Below are 21,879 nucleotides of genomic sequence, written 5' to 3'. Positions count from 1 at the left end.
ACTAATGTGGTGTTTCAGCCAGACAAGTTAAATCAGAATCTCTGGGAGGGAGGGTCAAACCTTTAGTATCCTTTTATTTTTATTTTAGTTCTCTAGGTGATTATCGAATGCAGCGGCATTGGGCCCCTCTGCTTTAGAGATGGTGATGTGGGAACACAGACAGGTGAAGTACCTCCAAAAAGCTGCCTTCATCTCTCTGTACTTTGAGTCTCATCTGTGCCAGAAGAGAAGGAAGAATTATGTGGGTTAATCTGGTTTGAAGGTTTGCTTAAGTTTGGGTTTTAGTTCCTTTAACACATTTTTTTCCCAGAGTGATCAGTGTTTGTAGCCTCATTAAGGTAATTTGGGGCCAGACAGATTCAAAATAAGTTTTCCTTCTCATTTTGTTCCTAAAATTTCATCGAACCAAGGCATCTTTGAATGTCGGCTGTTGTGCAGGGAAATCTTAACTGTGTTTCTGAAAACTTAGGAAACAAAATGCCAATGAGGATGCTTTCTTGGAAAACGGCCTGTGTTGGGAACATTAATCAACAGCTGTGGAAATTACAGCCCCCTCCCCCCCAGTACTGGAGTCAGTGGGTCACCATCATTAGAAATGGACCACTTGGGTGCCTGGGTGGCTCAGTGGGTTAAAGCCTCTGCCTTCATCTCAGGTCATGATTCCAGAGTCCTGGGATCATCGGGCTCTCTGCTCAGCGGGGAGCCTGCTTCTCTCTCTCTCTCTCTCTGCCTGCCTCTCTGTCTGCTTGTGAACTCTGTCTGTCAAATAAATAAATAGAATCTTAAGAAAAGAAAGAAAAGAAATAGACCACTTGAGTTGCACCCACTAATGAAGACTCTCATCTTTCAGGGCTGCAGAAAGAGCTCAGGGCTCCCCAGGTCACCTAGGGCTGCCAGCCTGGCAGGTGGGAGGGTCTTGGGAATCTGCTACTGAGGTTGCATTTCCCACTCAGCGGCTTCCTAGTTATGTGACCTTAGACAGTTCCCTCAGCGGAGCTGAGATCTAACCTCTCGGCAGCTGTGAGAATTGGAAAGAAGTGCAGAGTAAAGGGCTTAGCAAAGTTCCAGGCACAGGATCGGTGCTCGCTTCTCTCTAACGTCACTTAAGTCAGAAATTCCATGGTCCTGGTGCCTTTCCAGTTTGAAGAACTTCTGCACCAGACCACACAAACTAGCCAAAATGCTAGGGCTTGACAGGATGGCCACCCTGCCCCATTGAGATGGAGGGCATGGTGTCCTGGGGGGAGCAAGGAGAAGGCCTGTTGGGGAAGTGGCAGCAGATGGCAGGGTTTGGGGACAGGTGTAGATCTGTGAGACTCAGGGCTGCACTACAGAGCCCTTCATTGCCTGATGGGCCTTGGTGGTTTATTGTCTCTTTGATATACACGGCAGTTTCCATTCCTCATTAGAGATGACAGATAAGATGGGAAAGATTTGCTGGAGGATTCTGGGCTGCTGACCGCAGTGCAGGAGGAGGAGGTATGACTTCAATGTTGGGTTTCTACTAGTCCCCAGGGCACTCTTCTCTCTGCTTTAGTAAGAGCTACAGCCTGGTTGCCAGCAGTGGACAGCAGTGCTGTGTTTAGTTTGCAGATTGGAAATTTGAGGTGAAAATATCTCCTTTTGGTCAAGTGGATGGAGGTATCAAGCAAAATTTTAAAAATCAAACATTTTATAATAAGGGACTAACTTGCCTTATTGAACTGGAGTAAAAATATTTCTGAGCAGGGACACTCGGCTGGGTCAATCAGTAGAGGAACTCTTGATCTTGGGGTTGTGAGTTCGAGCCCCATGTTGGGGGTGGAGTTTACTTAAAGGAAATATTTTCAAGCAAAATCACCTTATATTCTCCAGTGTCTTTCTGTATCTGTTACCAGATGGCATATGGGACTTGGGGGCCACAGTGAAGCCTTAATGGGTCCCTGATGTGTTTTTACACAATGGTGGTACTTTCAGGCCACCAGTAACTAAGTAAGTCTAGGTGGACACAAGTGGTGTTGTATATGAGATACTAGTAGGCTATGGCCAACTACAGATGATGACAGAGGTAGCCCCCAGCACCACCCTGTAAGCCAAGCCTCCATGGATGGAGATGACTGGTTTAATGATGCGCCTGAACCTGGCTGTCTCAGCCTTAGCACCAAGGACATTCGGTGCCAGGTAGTCCTTCGTTGAGGGGGTGGGTGGGCTGTGCTGTCCATTGTAGTAGGTGTTTTGCAGCACCCCTGACCTCTATCTACTGGATGCCAGTAGCTCCCTCATCCCTTGTGAAAACCAGTGATGTCTCCAGACATTGCTAAATGTCACTTGGGTCAGAATCACCCTCTTTTGAAATCACTGGCCTAAATTTAAAGAATGTCTTGGCACAGACATTAATGGCAATGCCATTTTGGCTATCACCGTCTGACAACATGACCCAGGCATTATCTTGTAGTTACTGCTTCCCTCTGTCACATGCTTTTCCCAGTCATTATTGTGTGCTGCTTTTTATAGACAGGGTCTTTTTTAAGACAGTGTAATAATCATAATCACAATAATAGACAACTTTATAGGGTATCAATGAAGAGACTTCAGGAATACCTTAGTGAGAATTATTAGCCTGATAGTCCTGCGATCCTGGAGTATAGACAACGGTAAAGGCTCATGGAAGAATAAAGCACATAATGTTACTGTCAGTTGCCGGGAGGGGAGAGGAATAAAGGGCAAAGAGCATATAGAAAGGAGTAAAGTGAGAAGATGTTTGCCAGTTGACCAAATAGTGTAGACATAACCTATTCTGGCACAAATGTGTGTTCAGGAAGTTCTAAATCTTATTAAGTAAACTCTGCCCTCAATCTGGGTCTCAAGCTCACGGCTTTGAGATCAAGAGTCCTGTGTTTATAGACAAGTTTTTGTTTTTTAATCTAAATTGTGTGTCTACAAAGGAAGGAATGGAATCAGACTACCTTTCTGTTCAGACTTACACCCCAGCATGAATGAAGTACAGGGACTGGAACATTATGGGTGCGTTAGTGGATATTTACAGTTGGCAGCAATGTCTTTGTAAAGCACAGGTCTGAACTTTAAACTCAACATATGTAAAGCGCGACAACTGTGTTTTTACTCAGTACCTACAAAGTGCCCAACACTGAACTGGAATTTTTAAAATTAATATTATTCGAGGGGCACCAGGCAGCTCAGTCGTTAAGTGTCTGCCTTTGGCTCAGGTTATGATCCCAGGGTCCTGGGATCGAGCCCCATGTTGGGCTCCCTGCTCAGCAGGAAGCCTGCTTCTCCCTCTCCCAATCAATCTCCCTACTTGTGTTTTCTCTCTTGCTGTTTCTCTAGCAAATAAGTAAATAAAATCTTTTAAAAAATTGAATTAAATTAATATTATTCCTCTGATAAATCGTAGTGAAATAATAGATGCTAGAAGTGGTTTTTGAGAATCAACATTTTCCCTCAATTTTAGACATCAGAAGAGCTTGTCTTTTCAATGTGTGGTTGTTTGGAAGTACTCCATGATATATGCTAATTTCAGCTTGACTCTGAGAATGTAAAAGCCCAGAAAATTAGTCTGGAAAAAAGAAAATTTCCACCATAAAGAATTGATCCCCCGAATTTAAGAATGTCAGAAGTTTTCAGCATTTTATCTGTATGGATTTAGAAATAATTGCATTAGCATATTGCTTAAGAGATTTGCCACACTACACGAATCAGTCTTAATAGATTTATTATATGGGATGCCTGGGTGGCTCAGTCATTAAGCATCTGCCTTCTGCCTTCTGCTCAGGTCATGTTCCCGGGGTCCTGGGATTGAGCCCTGTGTTGGGCTTCTTGCTCAGTGGGAATCCTGCTTCTCCCTCTCCCACTCCCCCTGCGTTCCCTCACTTGCTGTCTCTCTGTCCAATAGATAGATAAAATCTTTTTTAAAATGTGCATATATATTTTTATTTTTATAATTATATTTATTAAATTATATGTATTTATATTTATTATTTTATTTATTTTATTTTAATTTATTTTATACCCCCATATGAACCCAACTCAGCATGGCTGCCAGGTACAAAGCTGATTCATTCATAATTGAGTGGATATTGTTGAACTGCCATCCTTAACATATTCCTGAGAAGGCGGGAATTCCTGCTTTGAGAACTTTATACACTTTTCTTAAATACACGGAGTGGAAATGAAAGAGAGCGCAGTAACATCTATTTTAAAATTCAGTCACCAGGTTAACAGTGCTTATTTGGCTTTGTTTTTTTAAATCATCTACTTAAATGAGAATTCAGTAGAAAGGATTTGTTGAATACCTTGTTGATAAGCATTTGTTGAGTAGTGATTGTCGGGAATGCCTAAATCATACCATCCAAGGAGATTAAAACAATTTTTAGCCTTTGAGGAAAGAATGTCAACATTCTTAAATGATTTAATCTATACCTTCATCATGAATCCCCCTGTATATAGACAGAAGGCTGGACTAGGTCTGTGTTTCCTGCTTACTGTCTTCATAAGAATTATGTGGGGAGGGGCGCCTGGGTGGCTCAGTCGTTAAGCCTCTGCCTTTTAAATCTTAAAAAAAAAAAAAAAAAAATTACGTGGGGAGGCTGTTAACACATGTAATTCCTAGGGTTATATCTCAGAGATTCTAATTCAGCATTTCTGGTGCAAAGCCTGAGAATGTGTTTTGTTTTTTTTTTAAGATTTTATTTGTCAGAGGGAGAGAAAGAGCATAAGCAGGGGAAGCTGCAGGCAGAGGGAGAAGGACCCTGGGATCATGACCTGAGCCTAAGGCAGCCGCTTAACCACTGAGCAACCCAGACGTCCCAAGAATATGTATTTTTAATACCCTCTCCTCTCCCTCCTCCTCAGGAGCAGAGAGATGTTAATGATCAGGCAGGTTTGATCACTGGATTTGGTTTCTTTGGAAAATGCCATCACTGCCTCTCTATTCTACCCTTTCACTTGCTTCCCTAATCCGGGCCTTCTCTAGCTGGAGATGCATATAGAATGCAAACTCTGAACACCCAAAATCGTGGATCTTAGTCTTCCAATTGCTACCACTCCTTGTTTGAATACCTAAGTTTAAACTTTTTATTTTAGGTAATTACAGATTTACATGCTGTTGTAAGAAATAACACAGAGAGATCCCATATGTCCATCATCCAGTTAGTTTCAGTGGTACTGTCTTGTGAAACTGTGGTTCAGTATCACAGTCAGCACATTGACTTTGATACAGTCTAGATCCAGAACATTCCCATCAATCCAAGCATCCCTCAGGCAGGTGTGGATGGCTGATGCACTACAGAAACTTATTTTTCACAGTTCCAGATGCTGAAAGTCCGAGATCAGGGGGCCAGCGTGGTTGCCTTCTGGGGAGAGTCCTCTTCCTCGTTCATCACTGGTACTTTCTCAAAGTATCCTCTTGGTGGAAGGGGCAAGGGATCCTTTTGGAGCCTCCTTTACTTGGCACTAAACACATTCATGAGGGTTTCACTCCCATGACCTAAGAACTTCTCACAGGTCCTGCCTCCTAATACCATTATCTTTGGGGTTCGTATTCAGCATGAATTTGCGGGGGAGGGACACAAACATTGAAAGCATAGCCCCTCACTTTGGCTTTCTGTAGCCACACCTGCATCCCTACCCCCCACACCCTACCAATCCAGCCTTAACTCCTACAACACTAATTTGTTCTCCGTATCTATCATGTTGTCATCTCATGAATGATATATAAATGGAGTCATACAGTTTATAATCTTTTGGGACCAACTTTTTCACCCAGCATAACCCTGGAGATTCATCCAAGTTGTTACGTGAACCAGTAGTTTATTCCTCTTTGTAACTGAGTATTGCTGTGTGATACGGATGCAGCAGAGTTTAACCACTCACCTGTTGATGGACATCTGGCTGGTTTCTAATTTTGGACTGTTACTAATGAAGCTGCTACCAACATTGGAACAGAACATTCCTGTACAAGTTTTGTGTGATCATAAATGCTCATTTCTCTGGGGTAATGCCCAGGAGTACAATTGCTGGGTCACATAATAGTTGCATGTTTAATCTTTTAAGAAACTGCTAAACCGGGGCGCCTGGGTGGCTCAGTGGATTAAAGCCTCTGCCTTCGGCTCAGGTCATGATCCCAGGGTCCTAGGATCAGCCCCACATTGGGCTCTCTGCTTAGCAGGGAGCCTGCTTCCTCCTCTTTCTCTCTGCCTCCCTCTCTGCCTACTTGTGATCTCTGTCTGTCAAATAAATAAATAAAATCTTAAAAAAAAAAAGAAACTGCTAAACCGTATTCCAGAGTAAGGGTGCCGTTTTACATGCCCACTGGCAGTATATGTGTGATCCAGTTTCTCTGTGACTTAGCCAGCATTTGGTATTATTTTTTGTTTGTTTTAGTCATTGTGGCAGGTGTGCAATAATATTTCATTGCGGTCTTTGTATGCGTTTTCCAGATGACTAGTAATGTTGAACATCTTTTTCTGTGCTTATTGCCATCTGTATGTCCACTTGAAAGGAATGTATTCTGCTGGAGTGTTCTGGCTGGAGTGTCCACAAATCCTCATTAAAAATGTTGGTTGAGGGGCACCTGGGTGGCTCAGTGGGTTAAAGCCTCTGCCTTTGGCTCAGGTCATGATCCCAGGGTCCTGGGATCAAGCCCCACATCAGGCTCTCTGCTCAGCAGGGAGCCTGCTTCCTCCTCTCTCTCTGCCTCTCTGCCTACTTATGATCTTACTCTCTGTCAAATAAATAAATAAAAAATCTAAAAAAAAATGTTGGTTGATGTATTGTTGAGTTCTTCTGTGTCCTTCCTATCTAATAGTTCTATTAATCACTGAAAGAAGGGTGTGGAAGTCTCCATCCATAACCATGAATTTGCCCATTTCTTCTTTCAGTTCCATCAGTTTTTGCCTCCTGTATTTTACATCTTTGGTGTTTGGTATATACACATTTAAGATTGCTGTGTCTTGCTGGTTGATTACTGCTTTATCTTGATGCAATATCCTCTTTCTCTAGTACTTTTCTTTGCTCTGAAGTCTACTTTATCTGATATTTTCAATTAATTTTGATTCTCTGATTTGGGTGTCTTATAACAGCCTCTTTCTTTCCCCTCTCTTTTTTTAGGAGTATATCATTCGGGTGCAAAGAGGAATTTCAGCAGAAAACAGTTGGCAGGTAGGCATTTTTTTTTTTTTTTTTTGTCCCTAGAAAAATGTTTAACTGTTTAAATAAAAGTCTGACTCAGGTTATCCAAAACTGTGGGAAAACCAAAACATGCATAAATATGAATCCTGCTTCTTTTAAATATAAACCTTCCAGCTTTAAGATTTATATCCAAAGGGTTTTCTGTTTCCATTTGTTTGGTTTAATTTGTATATGATGTTACCACAGAGAGTATCTAGGAATTTGTTGTCTAGTTTGACCTAGAGTAAGATAGATAGTAGGTAGATTACTTGTTTTGTTCTTAGTAATTCATACTTCTCCCCTGCAGCCATGTGTAGGTGGGGCCCGTTAGAGTGAGGTCCGTTGGATGGAAAGGCTAGAGGGGACCCTGGACATTGTACAGCTCAGAGCCTGTGCATTTCATGGACTCCCCATGGACTTGCCGTATAGCCCGAGGGTCTCTGCTCTTCCGTAGTGGAAGGAGAGTAAAAACTGCCTACTTAGATCCAGAAGTCCTTCCTATGTCGGCTGACTTGCAGAGGGTGGGTGACTTCTCTCTAGGGGCCATTTTTTCTTGCTTTTGTAATTATAATTACCCCCCCCCACACACCGCAAAGCAGCGTATGTACCTTGTCCTTCAGGCCTGAATCTTAGCTCTTACCCTAAGCAGTCTTGGACCACAGTGGTCCACACTTGGTCTTCTCTTTGCCTGAATTTTCAAACTGTTTTTTTTTTTTTTAAAGGTTTTATTTATTTGGCAGAGAGAGATCACAAGTAGGCATAGAGGCAGGCAGAGAGAGAGAGAGGAGGAAGCAGGCTCCCCGCTGAGCAGAGAGCCCGATGCGAGACTCGATCCCAAAACCCTGAGATCATGACCTGAGCCGAAGGCAGCGGCTTAACCCACTGAGTCACCCAGGTGTCCCTCAAACTGGTTTTTTAAAAAATTATTATTATTTGTTTATTTGAGGGAGAGAGAGAGCACGAGGGGGGAGAAGGTCAGAGGGAGAAGGACACTCCCTGCAGAGCTGGGATCCTGATGCAGGACTCGATCCTGGGACTCCAGGATCATGACCTGAGCTGAAGGCAGTGGCTTAACCAGCTGAGCCACCTAGCGCCCTCAAACTGCTTTCTGCGTGAATAGTTACACTATTTAACATCTCTTGAACATTTGTTGTCAGGCACTGATTCAGGCACATTAATTCACTCAACCCTTTAAAAATACTTATGCGTGATTGGTGCTCCTTGTTTTACATTCAAGGGTTACTAACTAGGAAATGGTCACACACAAATCAGCGACAGAATAGGGTTGGAATCTGTGTATTTGCCATGATTCACCGCTGTGTACCTTTCGCTCCTTTGTACTTATGAGGGATGGCTTTCTATTTTAACTCTTGTATTTGACAAGCAGGGCAAGAACATTGTCCTACCAGGGAAATCAACCCTTGGGGTAGTTTTCCAGATACAAGGCATTAGAATCCTGGGGATACTTCCCCAAAACGTGGACTCTTGGGTCCCACTGTGGACCTACTGGGGGAGATTCTCCGAGGGCAGAGTCCTAGAATATTGGTAGGTAATTCTGCTCACTATTATTTGGGAGTCCTCAACACACGTTGCAGTCAAATCATTCAAAAGCAAAATAATTTCCTTGCCCAGAGCCTGAAGAGCTAGTGGAATTTGACTCTGGCCTAATCAGTGCCATCAGCATAACTAAGAAAGAATGTATAGACAGTGGAAAGTGGACTGTCTACCAAGAGGGGAAACACAGGGAATTGGGAAAGGTGTGGCCTCTCTGCCTGCAGGTACAGTCCTATCTCTAGAATGGTGGGTTCTCAACTGGGGGAAGTTTTATCCAGGGCAAGGATGAAAGGGCCTCAAAGCTGTTCACTTCCTTTTACTTTGATTTCATGTTCTTGGAACGATTTCATGTTCAGTAAAACTTTTTTGGGTGGGGACATAAATCATTAATTCATCTTTCCAGGTGCCTGGTTAATGAGAAAGATATTTAAAGGGCTATTCACCCTAAAAACAAATACATCATCATTCTTTTTTACCTATTGGCATCTTGTGTGTTTGACTGGTGTTAACTGGTTTCCCATGGGCCTAACTAGCTCTGGGCACTGATAAGTCTGTGTTCTGGGCCTGTCAGTTAAGCAAGTTAAGCACCTGGTGTAAGCCCTACTACCTTTAGTTCAAGTGCCTCAGCCCTAGAATGCCAATAAATATTAAATAAGGAAATGAAAGAGGTGGTCTTGACCGAATGAAAACACCGCTCTCTTGTCTTACAGATCGTTAGGAGATACAGCGACTTTGATTTGCTGAACAACAGCTTGCAGGTAAATACTTGAAAACACTAATGACACATGGTCATTGCTTGGGGTGTCCTAGAAACTGGTTGGAAAGGGCAGTATCAAGAACAAAAAACTAGCAGATCTTCCTGGTGGAGGATATAGACTTCTACTTTAAACAGATGATGTGTGGCTCTAAAAATAAACTTTGGGAAATAAACATCTGATTTACAATAGTCACAGGCAAGTGAGTCCCTGTGTGCGAGATGATATCCTTACCACAGTCATGGGATGCTGTGTGTCCTCTCTTCTGCACAGATAAGGAATGACTGGCAGGGTTGCTGGAGTCATTCACTTAGAGCTGGGACTGTCTCAGACTCTCACCGCTGAGCTAGACTGCATAGTCAGCCTTGCAGATCAATACTCAGCAAGAGCTAGAGATAGCCTTTTTCAGTGTAACTTTTTTCCTCTTAAATACCTATTGCTAACTCCCTTTGATTTAAATGTTCCTAACTTGGTGGCCGCAATGGAAAGAGGGATGAGCTGCAGAATCTTCTCTGGAAATAGCTGTGCTGGTCATGATGGAAGGGTCTTAGAGGAGCGTTAGCACCATAGTAAGTTATGGCAGTCGCACCCACATCCCCATTCAGCAGATTGGTCTTCAAGTGCCATGGGCGATTGCAGACTACTGGGCCTGGGTCATATCTCAGATGACTGATAACGTAAACCCTGAGCAGGTGTGCTTGGCTTATGACCAGTTCAGCCGGGAGGTGAAGCACTGCTCTCCCTTCATTGATGAGCTTGTCATCACTTATTACCTAGTCTGAGTGACCTCTGGTCCTGTCCACGAAGGTCAGGAGGACTTCTGGCTGAGAGCGAGCACATGCTTCCTTTCCTTCAAAACGCCATGGTTATTGATCAGGCTTTGGAAAACAGCATATGTAGAGTCCAAACTACAACATTATTTACAACCCTGCTGAACACAGAAATGCCTAACTTGGTCTCTGATAGAATTGGCCTGAGTGTCTGTAGACCTTTATGTAATTGACAGATGGTCGTGCATTTGACAAATTGTGTCTCTTTAAATTTTAATTGTAGTATGACCAATTTAAATCTTCAGATAAAATATTGGGAGAGATCAAATTCTCCTTATTGATGGGTTTAATTGGTTTCATTTATGGATTTTCATAGCATATTCTTTCCACTTAGACAAAAGCTGGGTCTCTGATGATGTGGATAAGGCACCGATGTGTAGTTCATTCCAGCAGTGGATTTTCTCCACAAGTCTCTCCAGACGTTCCCAGGCAGCATTTCCGCAGTGGCATTTGGGAGTTGACATTGAGCCTACTACGTGTTTTCATCTTGATGCACAAGAGAACCTTTGCCCACTGATCTTCATACAGTGTCATTCAGCCGGGACTGAGGTGGACTCATGGGAGGAAGGGCTCTGAAATTGAAATTGTAGGCCTAGCCCCCAAGAATGGGTCGGTCGGGGGGAGAGGGTTTTTTTCCCTATTTGTTTTTGCTTAGGGGATGTAAGGTTGGATCTCTATGACTATTCCGTTATGGCCTTTTTAATATAATAGAATTTTATTTTTGCTTCAGTATAATTTTCCCTTTGAAAATAGGCACTTTCACTGTGCATTTTATTTCAGATGCAAATATCCACGTGTATTGATGTTGGCTTATGCTGGGCAGGATATGGCCAGACATCATTTCAGTGGGAGGTTTTTCTAGATCCAAGTAAACAAACAGAAGAAAGTACATACAGCTTTTTGGCAAGAAAATAATTTCAAAACAAACTCCATAAAACAGACCAAAAAGACTCTAAAAACCACAGAATAAAACTGTGACCATGCTTTTTAGTGTCTGATTACCCTTTCTGATGGATAAATGAGTTCCTGCTGAAGAAAGAGAAATATAATACACATACGCAGAGTTGTCTGTCTCCAGTAGGGGAGATGCCAAAGTGGGGAAAAAAAAAGCAGAATGTAAAATTATACATGCAATATAATAGAATTACATGAAATGTTTAGAAAGAAAGATTGGAGGGAGATATGCCAAACTGTTAACAATGGTAATCTCCAGGTGGCAGGACTGTGGGTTTTAGGGTTTTTTTCCTGGCTCTTTAGAGTGTTTCGTACTTCCCAAGTTCTCTATAAACAAGCAGATATAAGCCAAATAAGCAAAGCTAAGGTAGGTGCGTTTTCATAACTTTATATAATGAGCATATTTTGTCTTAAAGAAGAATCACTACCTTATTTTAAAGATTTATTTATTTACTTTAGAGCGGGAGAGAGAGTGCATGTGAGTGGGCGGGAGGCAGAGAGAGGGGGACAAGCAGACTCCCTGCTGAGCTGGCGGAGCCTGCCAGAGCCGGCAGGGGGGTTGCTAATCCCACGACCCTGAAGTCATGACCTGAGCCAAAACCAAGAGTCCGTTGCCCAACTGACTGAAAACTCAGGCGTCCCTGAATCACTAACTTATTTTAAAGGCAACATGAAATGAGTAACCATCCAGGGAGACCACATACAGCAAAACAAAAGAGAGGACCAGGAGCTGAAATGATGGGAAATGAGCTAGGAATGCTGATGTTGGGAAGGAGCCCAGACCCTGCCCCTTTCAGCGGGGAGACCTTGGGTCATTTATTTTCCCTCTCCATCCTCACTTTCCCCATCTGAAACAAGGGGTTGTACCAGGTGACTTCTCTGTTGTAGCACGGATGCTTTGTGATTTGAATTTCATTGCCCACTGTTGATATAGGAGAGACTCTGTGGTACACTGTGGGGATATTGGAACAAATTAAGGGTTCACTGAAAACTTAGAACTCCCTAGAATACTCATTGTTATATGGTTGAAGGCAATTTGTAGACCACTGAGATCTGATCATGAAAATGAAGGATTAAAAGATTAAATCCTTGGGGCACCTGGGTGGCTCAGTGGGTTAAGCCTCTGCCTTCAGCTCAGGTCATGATCCTAGGGTCCTGGGATCGAGCCCCACATCGGGCTCCTGCTCAGCAGGGATGCTGCTTCTCCCTCTCTCTCTGCCTGCCTCTCTGCCTACTTCTGCCTATTTGTGATCTCTGTGTGTGTGTATGTCAAATAAATAAATAAATAATCTTAAAAAAAAAAAGAAGAAGATAATGATTAAATCCTTTGAAGGTTCCTCCTCCAGACAGAACTAGTTTTCTTGAAACTACAGTATAGTTTGTCATGTACTTTAGAGGCCTCTATGAGCGGGTCAGATTATGGGATCTAGACCTCACTTTGGCAATTATTCCCCTTCGTCTTATCACTCTGCAGGTAAAATGGATGCGTCTTTGGGGACTTCTCCACTGACTTCTTTATTCCCTTCCCCATACACAGGGAACTCAAGGGAATCCATAGGACATGTTAAAGAGGAAAGCTCTCAAAAATGGGATGGTGAGGGGTGCCTGGGTGGCTCAGTGGGTTAAGCCTCTGCCTTCGGCTCAGGTCATGATCCCAGGGTCCTAGGATGGAGCCCCGCATCAGGCTCTCTGCTCTGCAGGGAGTCTGCTTCCCCCTCTCTCTGCCTACTTCTCTGCCTGCTTGTGATCTCTGTCAAATAAATAAATAAAATCTTTTAAATAAATAAATAAATGGGATGGTGAGCTGTCATGGTTTGAAGCCATCAGTGTGGAGGTGTCTAGGAAATCATTGCCCGAGACTTGATTGCTCTCTGTACTAATACTCTCTTTCCCTCCCTCCGAATGAGTCATTGGACTTCTAGACTTTATGTTCTATAATTGGCAAACATTTTAGAAATTCTGGGAGAAAGCTGAAAGAGTAAGTATCTCTCGAATGCTAGTCTTTTTTAAAAGGCAAGCTTTTAAAGTAACACACATATTACATACTAGTAATGCTTGTAGAAATATTAATTGTGAGATCTTCAGGCAGAGCAGGAAACAACCTCCAGTCTGTCCAGCTGACCAGCGTAGTAAACATAGCAGAGATACTATAATTGCAGCTGTTGGCAAAGAATACTTTGTTTCATCTGATGATTTGGATCAGGTGATGGGATGAGCTGCTGGGATGTCTGGGCAGATTAGTATATTTTCCTAAAGTGAAATGAAGCCTGAACATATAGATTGATGGAAGCTTGAAGGCCACAAAGTTCAAAACAAATTCCTTATCAAACTCATTTTCATATCCTCACCATGAATGAGAAATAGCCCTGTTGGGGTTTGAATCTGATGATATAGATGTGACTCTCCATTCTGTTAATTTTTTTAAAAAAGATTTTGTTTATTTATTTGACAGAGATCACAAGTAGGCAGAGAGGCAGGCAGAGAGAGAGAGAGAGAGAGGGAGAGGTAGGCTCCCTGCTGAGCAGAAAGCCTGATTCAGGGCTTGATCCCAGGACCCTGGGATCTTGACCCAAGCCGAAGGCAGAGGCCTTAACCCACTGAGCCACTCAGGTGCCTCAACTCTCCGTTCTGAGTCATGTGGATTTCATCTGGGTGTGCTGTCAGGCGGGAAGTGCAGGCAAACAGGCTGATACTGGTACACGTGTATACACACACACACACACACACATATATATATAAATACATAAACATATGTAATATACACACATACATATAAATATATATGAAAAATAATTATACATATATATATTTAAGATTTATTTATTTGAGAGAGAGAGAGAGACAGAGCATGGGGAGGAGGGACAGAGGGAGAGGGAAAGAGAATCTCAAGGAGCTGTCCTGAGCAGAGTCTGATGCGGAGCTCGATCACAGGACACTTTTAAGACTTTATTTATTTATTTATTTACTTGAGAGAGAGAGAGAGAGCACAAGGGAAGGGGAAGGGACAGAGGAAGAGGAAGAGGGACAAGCAGACCCCCAGCTGAACAGAGAGCCTGACTCAGGGCTTGATCCCAGACCCCGAGATCGTGACCTGAGCCGAAGTCACTTAACTGACTGAGACCCCCAGGTGTGCCACCCCACCCCACAAGAGTTGTATACTTAACCAACTGTGCTTTTTCATGGTAATTTTTAAGAATCCTTGCTGTGTATGTGGTCAGTTTGATAAGCATGAATTTTTCTTTCCTTTTTAATTAAAAATGGTAAATGAGAAATGTAAACATTTCATAGTATAGAAATTTTATTTATATTTAAAAGATTTTATCGATCTATTTGTCAGAGAGAGGGAGGGAGAGGCAGGCAGAGGGAGAAGCCGGTTCCCCCCTGAGCAGGGAGCCTCATGTGGGACTTGATCCCAGGACTCTGCGATCACAGCTTGAGCCAAATGCAGACCCCTAACCAACTGAGCCACCCAGATGCCCATCGAAAAATTTATTGGCCAACCCACTCCCAGAGTTAACTGTTCTCAAGGAGGTAGTGTGAGTCCTTTTAGACATTTTTTTTGTGCATATATAACCATGTCCATGGGCTTAAACACACACATATATGCATGCATACACACAAATGAGATTGTATTCTGCAACTTAAGAAAATAATTTTTATTTTTTAGGTTTTGTTTGTTTGTTTGTTTGTTTGTTTTGTTTTAAGATTTTATTTAGTGGTACCTGGGAGGCTGACGGTTAAATGTCTGCATTGGGCTCAGATTCCAGGTTCTGGGATAGAGTCCTGTGTCAGGCTCCCTGCTCAGCCCCACTCCCTTCTCCCTCTCCCTCCCCCTCTGTGTGTTCTCTCTCTCTGAAATAAATAAGTAAATCTTAAAAAAATAAAATAAAATAAAGAATTTATTTATAAAGAGCAAGAGTGCATGCAAGGTGGTGGGGGGGTAGGGATGGTAGGGTAGGGAGCTGACTCCCAGCTGAGCAGGGAGCCTGGTGAGCAGGGCTTGATCCCAGGACCCTGGGATCATGACCCAAGCCCAAGGCAGATGCTTAACTGAGCTACCCAGGCACCCCAGTAAAATAACTTTTTTTTTTTTTTAAAGATTTTATTTATTTATTTGACAGAGATCACAAGTAGGCAGAGAGGCAGTCAGAGAGAGAGGAGGAAGCAGGCTCCCTGCTGAGCAGAGAGCCCGATACGGGCTCTATCCCAGGACCCTGGGATCATGACCTGAGCTGAAGGCAGAGGCTTTAACCCACTGAGCCACCCAGGCGCCCCGCAGTAAAAGAACTTTTAAAAGAAATATCAGTTGTGTTTTTAGTAGTACCTTTGATTACTCTATATTACTCAATGCTCTGGAACAACAACAAGAAAATAATAATAAAGTGATTCACTTGGATGTGTGCTAGCTGAGTGATGTGCTTTCTTCTTAAGTATGCTTTTTATTTAGTTAATAAAGAAACTGCTATTTGGTAAAGCCTAATTGTATGAATGAGGAAAATGACTTGAAATTCATGTCTTATCTGGCAGTGAGTTATGCCGTGATAGAAAATTCATTCTAAGTATGCTCTGACACATTTTCATAATTATGTTGGAGAAATAGGCAATTTAGAATTGTCAGCCAACCTTTTCGTCCTGTCCAATGTTGAGTTCAAGGTCTTCACTGTTTGACAGATATAGAGTAGAACAGCTAAGTTAGGTTTGCCCACATGGGTGGTTTAGATTACATCCTTTCCTGAATTAAAGATGCCCTTCTCTAGAGACCTTCCCATCAATCAATATGCATGTCTCACTTGGGCTATTCTAATCTAAGCATAAGTATAGAGTACAACTGCTCTTTGAAAGTAATTTTGCTCATTAAATTAAGATACCAATCTGATACTTTTTTTAAAAAAAGATTTTATTTATTTGTCAGAGAGAGGGCATGAGTGTGCACAAGCAGGGGGAGCAACAGGCGGAGGGTGAAGCAAGTTCCCTGCTGAGCCCGGAGCCTGATGTGGGACTTGAACCCAGGACCTTGAGATCATGACCTGAGCCAAAGGCAGGCATTTAATAAACTGAGCCACTCAGCTGCCCCCTAAGGAACACTTATTTATCTTTTATTTTTTAAAAGATTTTTAATTTATTTATTTTTGATACAGAGAGAAAGAGTATGAGCAGGGGGAGGGGCAGAGGGAGAAGCAGGTTTCCTGCTAAGCAGAGAGCCTGATGTGGGACTCAGTGCCAGAACCCTGGGATCGTGACCTGAGCCAAAGGCTGATGTGTAACCGACTGAGCCACCCTAGCTCTCAGGAACACTTAGAAAAAAAATTTTTTTTAAGATTTTATTTACTTATTTGATAGACAGAGATCATAAGTAAGCAGAGAGGCAGACAGAGAGAGAGGAGGAAGCAGGCTCCCACCTGAGCAGAGAGCCCGATGCGGGGCTCGATCCCAGGACCCTGGGATCATGACCTGAGCCGAAGGCAGAGGCTTTAACCCACCGAGCCACCCAGGCACCCCTCAGGAACACTTTTAACATAAAAGATAACAGTGAAAACAAACAGGAAAAAAAGAAAAGAACCTTCAGGAAGCAAAATATATGCATTAAGAGGAACATCTCAGGCTCTTCAGAAAAATTATATTTTATGATCTCAGAGAGATAAGAAATTGCATTACATTCAGGATGCTATTAAAGAAAAGAAAGAGTAATCAGAAATAAAAAAAGGATAATAGAAGTGAAATCTCTGGGGTGCCTAGGTGGCTCAGTGGGTTAAGCCTCTGCCTTCGGCTCAGGTCATGATCCCAGGGTCCTGGGACCGAGCCCCACATCGGGCTCTCTGCTCAGCAGGGAGCCTGCTTCCACCTTTCTCTCTGCCTGCCTCTCTGCCTATTTGTGATCTAGCTCTGTCTGTCAAATAAATAAGTGAAATCTTTAAAAAAAAAAAAAGAAAGAAAGAAAGAAATGAAACCTCTTTAGAAGAGCTGAATGATAAAGGAACTATTCCTGAAGAATTTTTCAGTAGGAAAAAAATAATGGTCTAATAAAGGTGGAAAATAGGAGAGAAAAGGTGAGAATAGAGGACCAGTCCAGAAGACCGAACACTGGAATAAGAGTTCCAGGAAAAGAAAGCAAAGAGTACAGAGGGGAAGAAATAATGACCTAATACCAGAAAATACCAAAGAACAGAAGGATGTTTGTTTCCAGATAGAAAGGGCTCAGTACACAACGCAGAGGGTGAAAATATATCTGCAGAGAGGCCCATGGAATTCACAAACTGGGGTCAAGGAGAAGACCCTAGAAGCTTATAGGAGGTGGAGTGGGGGCATGGAACAAAAATGGAAGCAAAAATCTACTGCTAATAGCACCAGAAGCTAGAAGACAATATAGTCGTTCTTAAAGATTCGGGAGGGAAGATATTTCCAACTTAGAATTCTACATCAAAATTCTCTATTATTCAAGTGTGAGGGTAGAATAAAGACATTCACACATGCAACTTTTCAAAAAAAAATTGATCTCCCTGGCTCTCTTTTTAGGAAGCTGGCAGAGGGTATCCTCACTAAAAATCAGGGATTCTTCTACAAAAAAGGAATGTATGGATCTAGAAGGGGGGGTTCAGCAGGAGACAGGCAAGAGCATCCCTAGAGTGATTTGCCAGGATGCCAGCCTGCAGGGGGAGGGACCACCAGTCCTGGTTGGAACAGGCAGTCCTCAAGAAGATGAAACTGATGCATCTTTGTGTCTGAATATGTTGAGAAAATGCTTAGATGGAGAGTTTGGAGTTGAACAGAAAACTAAAACAAACAAAAAAGACCAGTTGATAAAAAGGAATTGTAAGCATGGCTTTCTGGCTCTGTGATGCAGATCACCTAATATAAACAGGAATATTGCACTAAATAAAATTATAACTATACTGGAGGGATTAGGAATAGGTTGCATGTGGGGTGAGAAGATGATTGTGAAAGAGAACTTAATCTAGAATGGGAAATTAATAGATTAATACCTAACAGTGAAAATCAATTCATAATGAACCCTGTGCCAAAAAGATAGGTTGAGAGAATTCAATGTGGCTGTCTCTGGGGAATGGATAATGGCTTGGTCACCTGTTGGCAGAGGTGTTGGCGGTGGGGCGGGGGGGAGTGTCGCAGGGCTGCTAATAATAAAAAGACTCTTTGAAATTATGTTCATATATAAGTTTTATAGAAAAACTTTAAAAAAAATTAAATTTGAGGGCTCCTGGGTTGCTCAGTGGGCTAAGCCTCTGCCTTCGGCTTAGGTCATGATCCCAGGGTCCTCGGATTGAACCCCATGTTGGGCTCCCTCCCTGCTCAGTAGGAAGCCTGCTTCTCCCTCTGCTCATGTTCCTTCTCTCGCTGTGTCTTTCTCTGTCAAATAAATAAATAAAATCTTTTTTAAAAATGACATTTTAAAGTTGCTGTGCTTTATATAGCATTTTATGAATTCTGAGTGGTAGTTTTTTCACATTTTTATCATAGCACTGAAATCAGTATGCATCTCAATGAAATGTAGTGGCTCAGGATTCTAATATTATATCTTCTGTGGGGATGACAGGAGTATAATACTTTTTCTCTTCTAATTAAAGATTGCAGGCCTCAGTCTACCTCTTCCTCCCAAAAAATTGATTGGTAACATGGACCGTGAATTCATAGCTGAGAGACAGAAAGGTCTGCAGAACTATCTCAACGTTATCACCACAAATCATATCTTGTCTAATTGCGAGCTGGTTAAGAAGTTTTTAGACCCAAACAACTACTCTGCAAACTACACTGGTAAGCAAAGCGATCTCTGAGGTATGGTTGCATAACTGTAGAGACACTGTTCTTTGCTGGTGACATGTGGGGGTTATTTCCAAATGGGGCTGTGTATATATTTGTTATAGGGCATTATCTGCTTATTAATACTTTACCCAATTGTAATTTACTGTAAGAGTGTAAGAAGAAGATAATTACTTCTAAAATGTTTATGATGTTTGCACAGAAGAATATGAAAGAGAAGTTATTGGGTCCTATACTTAGTCTTGTCTTTCTTATCTTCCCTGACAGAAAAGAAAGTAAATAATCCACCATAATCTGTACCATACTCTTAATTTGATTTTTATTTGGGTTTGTTTCTGTATTTACAACATACAGTATGTCTGGTTTTTCTGGGTATTTCTTTATACCAAGTGGTTCCAAAGGGTCCTTTCTGTGTCTTCCCTTTTACCCCCAAGGCAAAGCCTGAGGAGGAGCTAGTTTTCTCCAGACCTTCCCTGGATCAGTCAGGGGACTGAGGTGGAAAGGGTGCCAGTTACACACAAAGCTAGCGTCAATGACCTAAGTCTCTTGTCAGCAGAATGAGTGATTAAACATTCAGTGTTCCCTGGGGTGGCCTTGAAGAGACCAATGGAAACCGTCATAGAACTGAACCAGTGACTAGAATTCGACTGATTTGTTAAAGCTGAGCCATGCTTAAAGTCTTAGTGGAACTCTGGGTGTTTTTAATAAGCTGATTTCCTTGCTGAGAGAATAGGTTGTGTACACGTTACATTTCAGGTCCTTGAAACACTACTTATGAAGTAATTAGAGGAAGGCGCTTTTATACCTGTTTCAGAGAGAGGGAACTAGGGGACTGCTTGTCCCCTCTCAAGGAAGGGCAAGAGAGCTTTAGAAAATTCTGATGCCCAGGTACTCATGCCAATTAAATGAAAATTATGGCGGATTGGGGGGGGCATGTAGTTTGGAAAGCTCCCCGAGAGATTGCAGTACGGGGCCAGAGTTTGAAAACCATAGCCCTGGACCTTGTTCCTCATCCCAGTGTGGTCCTCTGACCCACAGCATCGGCATCACTGGGAGCTTGTCAAAAATGCTGAATTCAGGCCCCATCCCAAACCTATGGGTCAGGATCTGAGTTTATCAAAGTCCCCACATGATTTGCGTGCACACTAAAGGCTGAGAAGCCTCGCTATAGAATGTACCTCCTGTCTTCTAATGGAATTACCTGCAGAGGTAAGAAAAATGCCTTCTAGAATGCAACCAAGTGAAGGAAAATTTTGTTCAAACTCACATTTACTCTAAGTGACAAAATGGAGCATTACGTTACTACAAGGCTGTCATTCTTCCCCTCGGTTGTTTCTTGGTTCACCTAGGAGAAAAGATATCACAGGCCAGGGGCTCCCAGGAGAGCGTAACTCCTTCCAGAGTAGCATCTCTTGTGGCCTGCAGTCACCATGCTTCACCTCCGTTGTTCCCCACAGCGTTTGATGGCGAGCTGTCGGGACCGACTGCTATCAGATCAGCCCTAACCTAGCCCCCGTCCATTGGTCTGTCCCTGTATTTCCCAAGAGTGTCTGCCATGTGTTCCTTCAGGGTGCAGTGCGCACAGGCTGATGCGGCCCGATCTGGAGACCTTCCCCGTCTGCTCTGCTTGTGCCCTGTGCCGGGTATGGGCCTGGCTGGTGGGGGCGCGGGTGCAAGGAAGACATGCTTGGCGAACACTAAGTTACGTGGGGTCAGAGCTAGGGGAGATTTTGGAACAGGCATACCCAAACTAACCCTTTCATTCCATAGGCAGGAGGTCACCTGAGAGGAAAGGCCTTACCTTGCTAGGGTTGCACATGCGTTGGACTGTGCAAGTATACAATGTCTGAGTGTTTTCCAATTAAAATGCTGCTTTGCCCCTGGAAGATGATCTGATCCCTGTATTTCCTGCTGTACCCCCTCACAGGCTGCTGTTGTACTTGATCTTTTCTGTCCCCCTGCTCCCGCCCCTGGCATGGCAGACAGTCAAGAGTCCAAAGCAGATGTGGGCAGAGATCCAAGAAGGCTGCCAGGAGCTCCCACCAGGATCCAAATGCTCAAGAAGCTGCTGCTATTTAGAGGACACAGCCCCGTAATGAAACAATAGGGGATGGATGCTGTTTTCAGAGAAATGCTGATATGTAATTCAGAGATTGCTCCCTTTGAATGAAACATCAGAACTTGCCTTGCCTCTAGGCTGACTCACTAGCAGCCTCAGGAAAGGGAAGCCCAGGCAGCCTCCTCTGCACCAGCTTGACTGAGCCAAATCCCCGAAAAACCAGGCGGACTTGTCCGGCTTCCCGCAACTCAAAGCTTGGCCTCTGGTTCCTGAGGGCATTCTGTGTATCGCCACCCTGTGGCTCCTCTCTGGGCAAGGCCTCTGCCCCCTTCATATGGATAAGGTCGCCACCTCTTACCGTTGCCTAGTGGTCCGTGGTCACTACCTACTCCACTTCAGCACAATCTGAGATCTGTGCTCATGTGACCAAAGTCACCAAGGCCGCTTTTTCTGCCTCTTGCTCTGAGGTTGAAGATGCCTGGTTGGAGGGGGACTGTGACGCCAGCCCCGTCCCCAGGGGTGGGTAATAGGAGCTTCAGGGCATCAGCAGCTGCCTCCTCTCTTCCCGGGGCTCCAGCCTGGGATTTCTGATCTTTTCTTTATTTTCCTGGTATTCTCCAGATGACCAAGGAAATAGAGGTCCCTGGCGCTCTGTGGGGGAGTTAGGAGTTGCCCATTGGTGTTACCAAGTCTGATGGAGGGCCAACTTTTGTTACAGGGAGAGCAGGTGTCTCCTAGTCATGAGGGCCTCATATCAGAAAACACACGTGCACACATTCCCCACCCC

General features: G+C 43.3%; 1 protein-coding gene across 1 annotated transcript in view; it reads left to right on the top strand.

Annotated features, from left to right (window-relative positions):
* Positions 1-21,879, top strand: part of PXK (PX domain containing serine/threonine kinase like) — a 76,797-nt gene that overhangs the window by 16,294 nt on the left and 38,624 nt on the right. Inside the window, 3 exon segments of the mRNA XM_044253301.1 lie at positions 7,108-7,158; positions 9,432-9,479; positions 18,841-19,027. Coding sequence (XP_044109236.1) covers positions 7,108-7,158; positions 9,432-9,479; positions 18,841-19,027 — 286 coding nt within the window.

This window comes from Neovison vison, chromosome 6 (assembly GCF_020171115.1).
Source record: "Neovison vison isolate M4711 chromosome 6, ASM_NN_V1, whole genome shotgun sequence".
Classification (NCBI taxonomy): Eukaryota; Metazoa; Chordata; class Mammalia; order Carnivora; family Mustelidae; genus Neogale; species Neogale vison.
Note: the sequence above shows the minus strand (reverse complement) of the source record. Positions and strands in the feature narration are given on the sequence as shown.